This window comes from Colletotrichum paranaense (genome assembly GCF_030867605.1).
Source record: "Colletotrichum paranaense strain IMI 384185 chromosome Unknown Scaffold_10.1, whole genome shotgun sequence".
Classification (NCBI taxonomy): Eukaryota; Fungi; Ascomycota; class Sordariomycetes; order Glomerellales; family Glomerellaceae; genus Colletotrichum; species Colletotrichum paranaense.
In genome coordinates, this window is record NW_026848968.1 from 1528942 (window position 1) to 1543129 (window position 14188).

Genomic DNA, 14188 nt, shown 5'->3' on the forward strand with positions numbered 1-14188 from the left:
GCCCCATGTCTGAGCGGCAACGTTTGTTAACGAAATCGTGAGACGTTTGGAGACGTTGAGATTCCCATGCCAAGGACCTCCCTCCGGACAATGTGTGGCAATGGGGGAAGACCGCAGGGTTGAGGCTCTGTCTTCTTCTCACCATCTTACCGTTTTGGGGTTGGTCTGCACCACCACACCTCTTCACCAACGATTCGAGTCAGAGAGTCAAAGAACTTCAGGCGCGACGACATCTGTCATTCGCCGATGGCTTACAGGGACTTGCCGACGATCTGGGCACTCAAATGCAGCAAACAACTCATCACCCCAGAGCCCATCACCCAGCCTCCCGCGCACAAGCCAGGGAAAGGTCTTCAGGACCAATGTATGGGTTTCCTATTCGGGTAATTTAGAGGAGAAACTCTCTCCAGGTTGGTGGGCTTCGCGTAACCGGGATGGCCTCCAAACAGGTTCAAACGGGGTCAGGCTCTAGATCGCCGCAAGGGTTACGAGGGCGGAGACCAAGCACTAGTTGACGGCCCACGGCTCACGGCTCTGTGCCAAAATGGCACTAGATTTAACCTTAGCACTAAGGGAAACGGGGTAAGATGTATGAGGAAACTACCGATCCCCACGAAAACGAAGGCCAGTATGGCATCTCTAGCTCCACCAGGGTACCTATTGCCTCTCGTGGCTTGCAGATTCTTCATCTGGGGAATGCGCGGCATCGTCTTGGCCGGTCATACCCTGTGCAGCTGGGGAAGCGATGATGTCGCCGCCGGTTTTGGCGTGTCTTGGTCGCATATGGCCTAATCGGCTGACAAGGCGTGACGGATGATCGGCTGCCACCCATATCCAGCGACGCAAGGCCCCTCCGTTCATTGACAAACATCGAACCGGAACACGACAGGAAGGCCGGAAGACCAGAGCAGAGACTGCCAAGACAGAACAGATTGGCCCCGTCGGTCTCTGTTGCCCAATGACCCTGCATGATGGGCTATGCGTCGCCTCCTTCGACCACCCATTTCCCTCTTCTGGCAATTCATGAGTCGCCTGGAAGCAGAACAAGAGGCAAAGGGGGGGGGGGGGGATTGCAAATTGGCAAACGCGGCTTTGGGGTTTGGTGTTGGGTTGCAGACTGCGCGGGAACACGGCCTATCCGTTCCCTTCAGGGTCGCTGCAGAGAGAGAATGGAACGCGGGAATTGTTCGAGAAGACTGTCAGACAGAGCCGTGGTAGTGCCGTTCTCAGGTCATGTCCCTGACTACATCGAGTCGAGAGCTTGATGCCGATGCGAGTGCGATTATTCGCCGTACCGGAATGGCGGCAAAGGCGGCCAACGAATGGGACGAGAACCACTGAGTAAGCTGATGTGACAGCCATCTGTGGAATGCGATTCGCACTTCAGCTGACTGGAGCTCGGGAGGCTGAGGGTATCGACTGACAAACACAGCTGGACATCTCCGGGAATGCCCTACGGTCTTTTCGGGGGTTACCCGCGTATTTTCCACAACTAAGGAGACAGCGGCTCCCTTGCCAAAAGCCCGAAGGATTCGGCCCCGCTCTCGGCGCGGGGATAACGGCAGAGCGGGGCGACTATCGGCCTCCCGAGATCTACCCGGGACTCGGTAATTTCGCTCGGTGAATTCGTTCCCGCTCCATGTAAGCCGAACCTCAGGCTGAGGTGCCCCTTTTGCATTGTAGCACGTAAATATATATTGGAGGGGAGAGATATCATAGACTCGTATAGTTTTCGTCACCAAGTCCTGGTTCAAAACCTTGCAAACACACGTCTCAGTGAACCAGATTCATCACCTCAACCGCAGTTATATCATGATTGACCTCTCCAAGACCTTCAATACGCTAGCAACTCAGCTTTCGCAGCTGGCAAGCTCGGCGTCAAGCGATGTTGAAAAAAACAGCGCCGCCGTTGACATAGCTCAAAGGATCCTCGCGGCAGCTCGAGGACCGACACCAGACTGGATGGACCGGATGATTAATGTCATGGAACTGACTGGACTTAAATTGCTCCTTGACTGGAACGCCCTGGCCATGATACCATTGGAGGGCGCTATCACATATGCTGAGTTGGCCAAAAAGCTGTCCGCGGATGAGCCTTTACTTCGTAAGTCGGCTCACTCAACTGCTCAACCTGTCGATGAACGTCGAAATTGACAGCAATAAAGGACGGCTAGCCTGGGTGCTTGTTTCCAGCGGGATGTTGCGTCAGGTGGATGACGACAAGATCGCGCATACAGAGAAATCACGCCAGTATCTTCCCGGGACATCTAATGAACTCCTGCTACACATGATGTGAGACTTGAGTAGACTCTCTCATTCAATGACCAACCGTCTAACATGTTCGCCAGGTTCGAAGAGCATGTTATGACGGCTCTGAAGCTGCCCGAGTACTTTGAACAGTACGGCCGCCGGGAGCCGGCCACTCGGCAGCACACTCCCTATGCATTCTCACGCGGTCAGCCAGAAAAAGAGATCTGGGAGATTCACCAAGAGAACCCTGCGCAGGTGAAGAGGTTCATGGGAGTTATGGAGATGGTGCAGTCATTCATTCCTCTGACTGGTATTTACGACTTTGGTTGGGTGGCGACGAAGCTGTCTGAGCAGCATGACAGACCGCTTCTCGTGGATGTGGGTGGCAGCAAGGGCCACGCCATCAAGGCGATTATGAAGGAGAACCCTTTTATTCCAGCCGATCGCATAGTTCTCCAGGACAGAGATGAGGTGATTCAACAGGTTGCGGGCCTCAAAGATCCGGGGCTGGATGGTGTACACCTCCAGGTACACGACTTCCACGAAGCGCAACCTGTCAGAAGTACGTTTACATGCTATCGAAGTCTTGCCCGCGTCCGTGAAGATCAGCTGACACATGCAGACGCACTGATCTATTGGATCCGGCGATGTCTGCACGACTATGGAGACGATGTCTGCGCCACGATGCTCACGCAGCTATCGGATGCCATGAGTTCGGACAGTAAGGTACTCATCGTCGAGTACGTCCTTCCGAGCCCTCCCCCGCCCATTGGCGCCATGACAGACTTCAGCATGCTCGGAATTGGGGGCAAGGAACGGACAGCCAATGACTGGGAGGTGCTTGTTGCTAGGTCTGGACTTAAAATTGAGAAGATTCATGGCCTGGACATGAAGATGCAGGTCATTGAGTGTGTCAAGGCCTGATTTGGAAACGAATGAGGGCCAAAGCTGTTGTTGATAAACCACCGTAAGTTCGTCGTGGATGTTGTAATACGCTCAATAATCACCGCTTTTCTTCTGAATTCCGAGGCTTTGTTCAATTGAATCATGATTGTGTCTTGGCCTGAAAGATATTGTACTGGGATGTTTTAATCGCTATTTTGGTCGTCGATAAACAACTATTCGTCACCTTGAGCGGCATAATCAATCCCGTGGAGTCCAAAGATGTCCGCATGCAAACGGGGCCGCAGACAAAACTTTCCTGCTCTAGGTAATTACACAAACTCATGTTGCCCCGGAAGTTTCTCTGTCTCCATGTGTGTCCTGGAACCGGTCTTGAAACAACCTTAAGTCCACCGGCAAACTCTACTTTATTTGACACATGCCTAGATGCGGGCATATGCGGGTGAACCCCCGCATAATATGCCTACCCTAATCTTCAATCATTGAACATTGGATGATCCTACCATCGACGTAGTCAGTAAAGTGACGGGGTAGTAAATGTGTAAAAACCTGTTGTGGACAAACCTTGTGCATCGCCCAAATTTCGTCCAAATAGAACACACGATCAAGATCCGGTCGGACATCTCCGTTGCCAAGCCATGCCATTCGATGATCATAGTCTTCGCCCCTTTCGTATTCGAAATCTTCCCATCGAGGGTGACGCAGCGCGGTGTACCCGTGTAGACAAGACCCAGGCCACAGTGTTCGGATCTTGGCCTTTCCAGAAGCTCCGTTCTTGTACCATGATTTGCAATTGCCTGAATTGTGATAATCATAGTAGATGGAGTTAGTCTCTTTCCCGGCAGTCGATTTGTGCAAGAAAGCTTGGTAACAAGCGGCTCACCTGAATACACAGTCCTGTCAAAGTAATTGTCTGCGTACTGAAGGAATGATTCGACAGCGTCATCCTTCACTACGATGCTCTTGTAACCTTCCCGGATGCACTTTTGAATGCACTTGGTGACGTAGGCAATTTGTTGCTCCATCAGGATGAGCAGGGACCCTGAACCAACACCAGACTGGACACTTAGGATTGGGAAGCTGTCAAACAGGTAAGCGGCTGCAATATCCAAGGAATTTGAACGCTCAATAATGACGTACAAGTTAGGCATCTGAGGAACGCAGACAGCCAAGTACTGTTTGACATCTGTGGCCCACATGTCTTGCAAATTGATGTTGTTAGAGCCATAGATCGGGAAGCTGGGTACGGCAGAGACATCCTTTCTACGTGTGTTAATCCTGAAATGAGGCGTTGAATAGTGAATGTAGCTCACGAAGCCAGTAGCGCAAATGATTGCGTCGAATTCAAATTCGCGGCCATCTGCTGTCATGAGACCTTTCTCGGTGAACGATGCTAGCTCTTGAGAACAGAACTCAACATTGTCTGCTGTTAGACTCTCGAGATAACCTGCAAGAAATTGTCTTGTGTTAGTCAAGTTTTGTTCTTGATGGGCCAAAGACGATTGAAGGAGTTGTGCAAGTAAGATTTTGGTGAGCGTACCCGGCCCCGGCGTGAGGCGTTTGCAGGCAACTGGGAAGTCAGGTATAAGCTTATCAGCAATCTCAGGTTTGGATGCAAGCTTCTCCAGCATCTTTTCCTCTATGATTCTTCGCGCTTCCAGCTGCAATGGTTGGCCCTGTTCGGTGATCTTGTGCACGGCGTTGAGGCCTCTCTCTAACTCTCGACGGAACTGAGAGTAGAACTCTTCATTCGTAAAACTTTTCCTTTCTTCAGGAGAGAATACATCTGAATGACTTCAGCATCAAAGAGCTCGACTTTCTGAATCTCTGAAGGTCCCGACTTACGATTACTAGCGCCTGCACCTTCATTGAGGCGTTCAAGAAAGGCCGAGGCAAATGTAGACGAGATCCATGCTGGTAATGGTTGTCTGGTAAGTCAATTGCCAATAATACCCGCGGACGAATATTGGTGTACTTACTGCGACTCCTTACAAAGTTTGTAACATGTTTCGCTTTCCTCTGCATTTGTGGCATGATCTGAATTGCACTAGACCCCTAGACAAGCGCAATATGGTCAGAGAAACTGAAGAACTGTCGATCAGGACTGTGTCTACGACTTACTACGCCAATGACAGCAACTCTTTTGTCTTTCCAGGAGAATCCTTCTTGAGCTTCCTCCTTGGCAGCATCCCAATTTGCAGAATGATGCAAAATGCCCCTGAAATTTTCTCGGCCTGTTCACTATTTGTTAGTCCAGCCGTTCTCGCCTTGATGGGCATTATCTAAAGCATCTCAGTTATAGGATGTGAGCTTACCCGTAATCGTCGGCCATTTGGGCTTTGACAAGAGACCAGTGGCGTACAAAAAGTATTCTGCCTCATCTACTTTCTCCTCATTCTTGTCTAGATCTAACACTCTGACAAGCCACTTTCCGCGATCCTGAGACCACTCGGCTCCAACTACTCTGTGACGCAGCTTGATGAGGCTTTGCAACTTGTAGTGATCGACAACTCTCTTCAAGTATCTGTGGATCTCTAGGCCAGGCGCATAGAATTCCGACCACTGGGTGTTCTGGCAGAAGGAGTACTGATAGCTGTGAGCTGGGATGTCGCAGGCGGCGCCTGCGTATCGATTGTGATGCCACACTCCACCGACATCGTCCGCAGCTTCGTAAATCTGGAAGTCAATGTCTCGTATATGCTCTCGCAGGTGAATTGATGCCCCGATGCCACTGAAACCCGCGCCAACGCAGATGACCCGGACTTTGCGATCAGCGTCAATGGTCCGCTCAAGAAGAGGAGCCGCCCATGAGTAATCTACTTCTTTCCTGTCACGAGTTTCTTTGAGCATGTCCCTTACAATAGCTGAAATGGGAGGATACAGAGCTAAACTCACTGCAGGTCTCCTAGGGAGTTGCCATTGGTTGTGCAATGCGGCACACCATCGTTCTGGATCATGATGAATGATCGAAGGGTTTCAAGTCTCTGTCGAATCCTTTCTGTGAATTATCTAATGGTATCGTGCTTTCGACGAAAGTCACACGTTGCCTGAGCTTGCCTATGCCTACTCATGCGATCTAGGTCTGTCGTGGTTGAAGGGAGAATTACCCACTGCAGTAACATTGGGGTTCGTCGACACACTACCCACGGCTCACGGCAATCCGACATGACCGCCATGCCGGGTTTAAAGCCGAAAAGAATAGTGTAACCCGCGCATCTCCATGGATTGGTAGGTTTGGCAAGGCTGGTGTTTGGGTGAACGAATTCAGATGAGGGGTAAGTTCGGCAGATGTTAGCCAACCCCCCACGAGACTAAACATGGCTGCCATAGGGTACACAGGAGCAACACCTTCCTTAGCAGTCGTCATAGACACTTCCGGCTATTCCACGCGGGATACTTCAATCTTGAATGACCATATGTTGTTTGTGGCTGTCGGAAGCCCGTTATTCCCTCACTATAGTCTTCACTTGACTCTCCACATCCTTGGCCCGATGCATATGTGCGGCGCGATATGGTGGTTATAATTAAGTAACAAATGGGGGAGCGAAGCATCGATGCAAGACGTCTCTCTTGGTTTTCAAGGCACATGGTGAGATCTCCCATGTTCTGATGGTTTCGTAAAACCTGACGGTTTCTATGAATAAGTCGTCACATATCCGACGTGTTCAGATTGGTTTTGAGATGTAGGGAGCTGAACTTGTGGAGTGGTCCACGTCTAAGACTTAATATACTTCGAAACTTACCTTTCTCAAGTTTTCTCATGCTACCTAGATAGAGTTCCTAAAAAGGTATTTGGTTTCTGGGTCCAAACGAACTGCTCCGTAAGAGAATAATACTTTGGCCGGGCAAAAAGAGTTAGAACATACTTCTAGTCTGCTATCTCCAAAGCACACATCTTGTGTAGCTAATCTTCAAAGTCACAACTCAAACGTCGTCTTTATATGTAATCATTTTTCTCTAATAACTCAGAATAACTAAATCTTAGAACCTATTGAGAGCTCGTAAAATTTCAGCATAGTCTTTTGAATCTGTTAGTACGACTTCGCCGACTCCGGGTAATGTGCCATAGGGTAGGCACACGGCAGCATTTAGAAGCTAGAGGATGCGAAAGAACGATGATCACACTCGGAGTTAAATTCCGCCCTAAACATTATCTTCTATTCAGTGCTGCCTACGTGAGTATCACTCTAAAAAAGAGGTCGGATGATGACCAGGTGCCAGCATCATTGAGATAACACTCTATCGTAGCGAGAACCTCCGCTTCTCCTAAGTACGATGATGGTGCATCGCAATGAGTTTTCGAGGTCTGTAGCTTTAATGTCTTCAAACTTTGACGGTATAAATGATCAGGGATAATAGGGCTACTACGAAACGGCGGACGCCGAGCACATAGAGCAAAATTGATTGCGGCCATTTCTTTGGAGAGAATTTTGTCACGACAAACCACGCAACATGTATGAGCCGGTGATTCGCTCTTAGGACCCAAGAAATGACAAGCTGCAGTTGGACGCAGCCGCATCTATCTCATACCACGGGCTTTTGCAAGGCCTGGTGCTCCTATCATCCGACGGTACTGGCCATCACTAGTTTTGTGGCATTGGGGATTCAACCCGACTTCGGACCAAGAGTCTGAACATCTATACTTCCCCTGCACGAAACCATTCGACGTGATTGGAGAAAGCTATTGCTAATCAGTTTAGAGTCATGCTCTTGTTCATATTGTTCCATTCAACGCAGCCCGCGTAGCGATGTCGTGGGGTTGGAAGGAGAGGCTGATGACGCCATCTGAGAACCGATAACGTGACGTTCCACCACGATGGTGTAAACCGCAGAACAAATGCCCGTAAAAGGAAAAGCCCAAGGGAGGCCCCTCATCCCCGGACCATCGCGACATCAGGAACCCTACCAAAAGGCGTGGGATCTGCGTTAGATCAGATGCGTTCCTGTCGGTGACCGCTTGTTGTGAGATTGACTTGCAGATGCACTGATGAGAGAGCTTACCAAGCACGCAATCCTGCTGTACAACTTACCAATCCGTGATGTACCGCTTTGTTGATCTACATAATTATATAAGATGGCCTGAAGATCCGTTTCATGATCAATGTTTCGAAGCCGGTCACACAGACGATTGAACTCTATCAACTCTTATAAAAACCTCCCGCTCTGTTTCCCGAGACTTCCGGCCCTCTCCTCAATTTCCCCTCATCTTAACATCGAAGCATCGAAAAAATGGCATCAGTCACCGTCTACGACGCAGTCATTCCCACTTTCACCAAGGGCCTCAAGACCTTTGATCACATCCTGACAAAGGCTGAGGAGCATGCCAAGGCCAACAATGTGGATGTCAACACTTACCCAGAGGCTCGTCTTGTTGAGGACCAACTCCCCCTCACTTTCCAGGTCCAGAATGCGACAAAGACTGTCAAGACCAACATCAGCCGTCTGACCGGTGTTGAGTTGGAGCCGTACGAGAACACGGAGAAGACTATCGCGGATCTCCACAAGCGCATCAAGGATGCTCTGGAGCTCCTGAGCAAGGTCGATGCGGCGACTGTTAACGCCAAGGCTGACTCGCAAGTCGACTTGTGAGTGCTTGTTCCATGAAACGAGACAGAATACAGAAGAGATATCTAACATTATTTGAGGCCTATCTTTGGTGGCAAGACGTTGAAGGTTACCGCGAAGGAGGCAGCTTTGAGCCACGGAGTTCCAAACTTCTTCTTCCACTTGAATGCAGGATACGCGATTCTGAGATCCAAGGGTGTTCCGGTAGGAAAGGCCGACTATCTGGGCAGTTTTGTTGCCCAGTAATGTTTGGGCTTTGATGTTACAAAAGAAATAAACAAACTTGATAATACCACGGGAGTCAATACCACGTGAGTCGGACAAAATCCAAGAGCCTTGGTCATATAAAAATCCAAAGAAGATTTGTTTTTCAGCAAGAACCTCAGCACACAGACGAGTACAGCTGACACCTATTATAAAGTCACAGAAGGAAAGAAGAAGCACACCGACAAAGTAAGATGGTGGTCTACGATAAGGCGAGCTTGTGCAGCAAAAAGGTCATGTTGCTGGGAATACATCATGAACGACCAACCTGGGACTCGAACCCAGAATCTTCGGATTAGGAGTCCGACGCCTTACCATTTGGCCAGCCAGCCAGAATCACAAGATCTGCCTTGCGAATGATTGATTCCATCGGAAACGTTGTGCAAATCATGGTGCAAGATTCAAGAGTCTGGTGCAATTTGCTGCACTAGAATGGGTCGCGACGGAGCTGGGCGGGTCTGTGGTAATGTGAATACGTAATCCCTCATAGCATGCTTCCCTCACTCGTCAACAGGGTGAGGGGAGTTGAGGTCTTGCTGCCCGTATATGGATGACAAGATGCAAACCTGTAAGAGATAATCGGTTCCGTGTTGATATTCGTACTCCTTGAATGTGCGATGATTCCTGCGTTTGATTGCATAATTCAACCCTAGTCTCCCAAAGATTTGGAGAGGGGGATCACCTGACGACGACTAAAGTTTACCAGTTGCGTGGGACGGCTCATCATGGGGGTAAATTAGCAAGCATGCTGATCCTCCACGATGATAGCAGATTAGATTCCTGACGCCAATGGATTCTGGCTGAGTATCCAGGAACAACAGCTTGACCGTCTCGACAAGTCGAACCGATCTCTATGGCTTCGCCGTGCCGTGTTCCCCTCACGCTCCAGGAACCGGATCCTTCTACCCCACTACAGAGGGCCTGTCACCGGCGCAGCGCCCGTTAGATCGACCCGCCATGGATGACGAGTGACACGCCAGGCGGACATGCCAGGGGTTTCAGCGGGCTATTCTGGCTCGCGCGGTGGAATTCAGCGAGGAATAAGCGAATATTCCTCGTCCATCCCCAGAGAGTCTGCTGTATCCTCGAAAAGGAGGGTGTTTCTGCGCTTCCCCTCTCTGGAGACGTTAACCTAGTCTTGGGACATCAACGAGTCATTGATTGTTGTGTTACCTTCGTGTTTCTTTGAATTCTCATAAGCGCGAGAACGTTTAACAACACAGTTACCGTACTGCCCGGAGCCTGTCCGCGGAGCAGGTTACCTGCAAACGCTATCACGGACAGGTAACAACAAAGACTGGCCGTACAGTCCGTGAGCCTCCTCTTCACGCCGTTGAGCGTGACATCGGCCAAGAAGATACACCCGCGGGACTCCGGATCGGAGAGATGAACTCTATGCGCGGGCCTCAGTGAAGCTTACCACCGATCGTTACAACCGGCTCATATGTCACCGGGATTTGCGCGGCGACGATCAACACGATGAAAGGGAACATTGATGAATTGATAAATAAAGCATTGGCACCCAAAGAGACGAGTGCCGAGGATGACTACAGGTGGCCGATGCTCTACCGAAGCCTTACGCACTGCCGTCTTGGGCTCATTTCGAGGCTCTTTGGGGTATCCCAGCATCTGAGATTTGAACGATGGCAGGCAGCACCACAGGAGCATCGGAGAACAGGATTATTTACTTGGAGGCTTGAATTGTCTGGCGCGAATGTGCAACTCATCGGAGACTCGGAAACTTCATTGTCTCCGCTCATTTCAATACGAGGGTATGCACAGCATGACAAGAATGATGACTGATGGAACCAGCACGATGCTGCTTCATCCCCCCATCTACCGTAGGTGTTGCACCGCGATAGCCACTATTCGCTTGGGATCATGTTGAAGGGGCAAAGTGGAGGTGTCGAGGAGGAACGAAAACAAGGCACAGGCACATCTCGCGCGAAGGAAGCACGTTTCGCAACTGCATGAATCCACAGGATAAGCATTCTGTTCCTGGATCCTGTTCGTGTAAGCTTACTCTACCTTACTCGGTGGAACTTCTCCATGCGTCCTCCGCGGACCACAGCAGCAGCACGTGGATTACTTGAGCAGATGAACGATTCAGTCCTTCCCCTGCCAAGTTGGCCAAGTTGGATATGCAGGTGATGATGCAGAGACACCATCGACAGCTGCTACAGTTCTTGCATCGCACATGGACCACGGGTTCCTGGAGACGCCCCCCTAACTGACCAAGGTGTCACAGGGAACAAAAACACCCACAATTTTAGGATGCGATTCATTCACCCAAAACATCGCCTGAACTTGCGGAGCTCGACCCAAATTGCTTCCGGGCGTGTGCCGGACGACTGTTGCAACCTATTCGAACGTCTCACATCATTAAGAAACGTCCGTCGAGCCGCAAAGGCCGGGTTCGGATCCGGACCGCGTTTGACGGTTTGTCATTATTCTTCAGTACTGATGGAGCCGTCAGAGTGCAGGCACCCTCATGCAGCGATCTTCAACGACGCCCTGTACTGCCCCGCGTGTCTCCAGAAAAACACGCTCAAAGTAGTAAGCAGACCCTTGGCGCTAAAGTCTGGTAAACGAAGTCCGGATGGAGTTTGGCTTTGACCCCTTTCAACTTTCATGAGCCAGTAGATCTCGCGAGACGAACCTTTTCTGGTGGACATTGCGCACCGACAAAGCCCACTTGCAAAGTTGCAAGATCGAAGTCGACGTCGTGTTGTTTGCTTCGATAGAACATATTACTCGTTCCTGTGAGATAGGCGTGTAGGATCGCAGTGATGATGCTGAGCTCTCGGACCTTCCGCCGTCAAGTCACTTGATGTTCAATGTTATAACTGGCAGCGGGGAAGGGAGAAAGGGCCATCTTTGAGGTGCCTATACAGTAGTGGGACAAATGCTTCAATGCGCTTTACGATGAACCTATCAGCTGTGCCGCGGGCTGACGTGATGCCCTTTTCCAGAGTCCCGGCGATGAGCGGGGCTAGTTCCGGTCTTCGGGTGCCTCTCGAAATCTCTCCTATCTGTAATTCGTTCGGATAGTCGTGCTGATGCTCCCGGCAGGCTTCTTTTCTGAGCATGCCCATCGTCTATCTGTCTTGCACTTCGGGTGACACGCTTGACACTGGGACCGTGCTCTGCAGTGCAGAAAGATGTACCTGTCAAACTTCTCAGCAGGTTTTCCATATCCCACCTTGTCCGTCAATAAAGCCGCTGATCCTTCACTCCGCGGGGAACGTCACTGGCTCATCTAGTGGCAATGGGCTGAAGTTTATTTCTCGTTGCCGCAGCTGTGGCTTGAATATGGTACGAAGAGAACAAACAATGCGTAGCAAGACACGCCATCGTCGGGCCAAACGTCGGAGCTAAACGGGCCTTTGTATCGACGGTCGTCCAAATCAAGTCGAGAGGCGTTGCAGAGTATTCATTGCCCGTTTCCCCCCCGGCTCGTCCCTCCGACGGCGTGGTTACGCTCAGACCCTCGCCTGCCAGGTTCTAACCAATGCGATTCATTGAGTGGCATGATTTACCAGATCCACGCTTCGAAGAGGCTGCCAGACTTGCCAGGCGTGCCAGGGTCCTTCAACGCCAAGCTGGAAAGGCTGGATTCGACGACGAGAGCGAAGAACAAGGAACTTAGGTGGGTCTCCCTCCACCGGCTCGGCCGCCGTCGCCGAATTTGCTCGGTTGAGCTTCAATAACGAATCTGCCCTCCCATACCCCGTAGTGAGTAGTCGGCACCGGTGAGAGCGCGGCTGAGACGCCCAAGGTCCTAAAATACTACCTCTTTTGTGCGAGAGCGAGAAATTTGCTGGAAACAGATACGACCATAATCATCATCTTTTCAGATGATTTCCGTAGCCGAGTCGCTGTCGGCACACTGTTACGCAAGAGGGTAAAGTAGCCATCTATGATCTGGCTGGCCTTACGAAAAGGGACCTTTGAACTGTCTCTGTTTCACCCGATTCTGGAGGCCAAAGTCAGTCTGCCGGTCAGATGAACAGATAGTTTAGTCAAGGTCACTCGTCCATGGCTTTATTCAATATCTGTCTTCGGCCCGGCAGAAGGCATCGTAGTCTATTTGATGCCCAATTTCTTTTTCCTGCCCGTCAGCAGTGATCGCCGATGCCTGGCAATTGCGCCAACAACCACCACTACCTCTCAAATGCGAGTCAGCCGCGACCCTGGCGACATAAATCCCCGCGATAGTCTCCTCTTTCACCGAGAAGCGGACAGGAGTTACCCCGGTCCCTATCCCGGGCTAGCAGGGACGGTATACGACTTTGGATCCCCGGGGTTCGAGCCTATCACCCTGTCCAGCCGATCATCATTGGGCTATCTCTTGGACACACAGACATCGACTCCAACTCGGGGCCGACTCCCAAGTTCCCAGCTCCATATTTGCACATGCCAGGAGGTGGTCTGAGACATTGCAAGTCTCTCTATCGATGGCAGCTGAATCGCCGCATCTCCAAAATGGAAGAAATCCCAGAATGCCTGCCGCCCTGGCCCGCGACAAGAGGAATGCAGTGCCGCCAAATCCATGCGCCGTCAGCGTGCCAGCGTGCCAGCAAAGCCGGGAGATTGCCGTCATCTGCGCGTCGAGAATAACGTTGCGTTCCTAGGCTGGCAGACCTCCAACACCGCAGACTGTCCACTGCCTGCCACCCTCCTCTCCTTTTCCCACCTTCCGGGTGTAGTCTAACATGACGAATCGAAGGCCCGTTAGTTCGTCTAAACCTTCATAACGATACGCGGAGCCGTCCCGGCATAGCTTACACGCTACGGCTTTTCCGCTAGTAAACAAGGTGTCACTCCCCATTTGCCAATTCGTTAGGTCGTCATGCAAGTGTACAAAAACTGCACAAAGGGTGTCATCAGAGAAGAAGCCACGACCGTTGTGCTAGTTCCGCCCAGCTGTCTTCTTGTCTTCCGAGCAGTCTACCGCGCGCACGGCTCCTGCATTGCGCTTTTTCTGCCCAAAGGCAATCGACAGTATCCTTGGAAATAGATTCGTCGATCCCACAGTGGTCTCCACGTCTAAGCCATATGAGACACGGAATATCGAAAACCTGAGGGTCCCTCGAGCGTGCGAGGCGTGCTAGTGTAGCAGCCTTTGCGGGCAGCTCCTTCTCGTTGATGTCTCACACCCTCTCTGTCTTCTGCCCCTTTCTCGAACCACACCCGCGCATAGGTG

General features: G+C 50.9%; 3 protein-coding genes across 3 annotated transcripts; 2 read left to right on the plus strand and 1 right to left on the minus strand.

The window, feature by feature from the left end:
• Positions 1-1812: 1812 nt before the first annotated feature.
• On the plus strand, positions 1813-3174 carry CPAR01_12207 (O-methyltransferase; the record flags this gene model as incomplete). The annotated part of the gene is made up of 3 exons (XM_060496465.1): positions 1813-2104; positions 2166-2292; positions 2349-3174. 3 exons carry the CDS (start codon positions 1813-1815, stop codon positions 3172-3174), a joined length of 1245 nt encoding a protein of 414 aa, XP_060345250.1.
• A 454-nt stretch (positions 3175-3628) lies between these two features.
• Positions 3629-6110, minus strand: CPAR01_12208 (uncharacterized protein; the record flags this gene model as incomplete). The annotated part of the gene is made up of 11 exons (XM_060496466.1): positions 3629-3652; positions 3718-3950; positions 4037-4233; positions 4294-4412; positions 4467-4600; positions 4694-4939; positions 4999-5067; positions 5133-5208; positions 5275-5387; positions 5469-5980; positions 6049-6110. The coding sequence occupies 11 exons, from the start codon at positions 6108-6110 to the stop codon at positions 3629-3631; spliced, it is 1785 nt and encodes a 594-aa protein (XP_060345251.1).
• A 2272-nt stretch (positions 6111-8382) lies between these two features.
• Positions 8383-8964, plus strand: CPAR01_12209 (uncharacterized protein; the record flags this gene model as incomplete). The annotated part of the gene is made up of 2 exons (XM_060496467.1): positions 8383-8738; positions 8799-8964. The coding sequence occupies 2 exons, from the start codon at positions 8383-8385 to the stop codon at positions 8962-8964; spliced, it is 522 nt and encodes a 173-aa protein (XP_060345252.1).
• Between the last annotated feature and the right edge of the window lie 5224 nt (positions 8965-14188).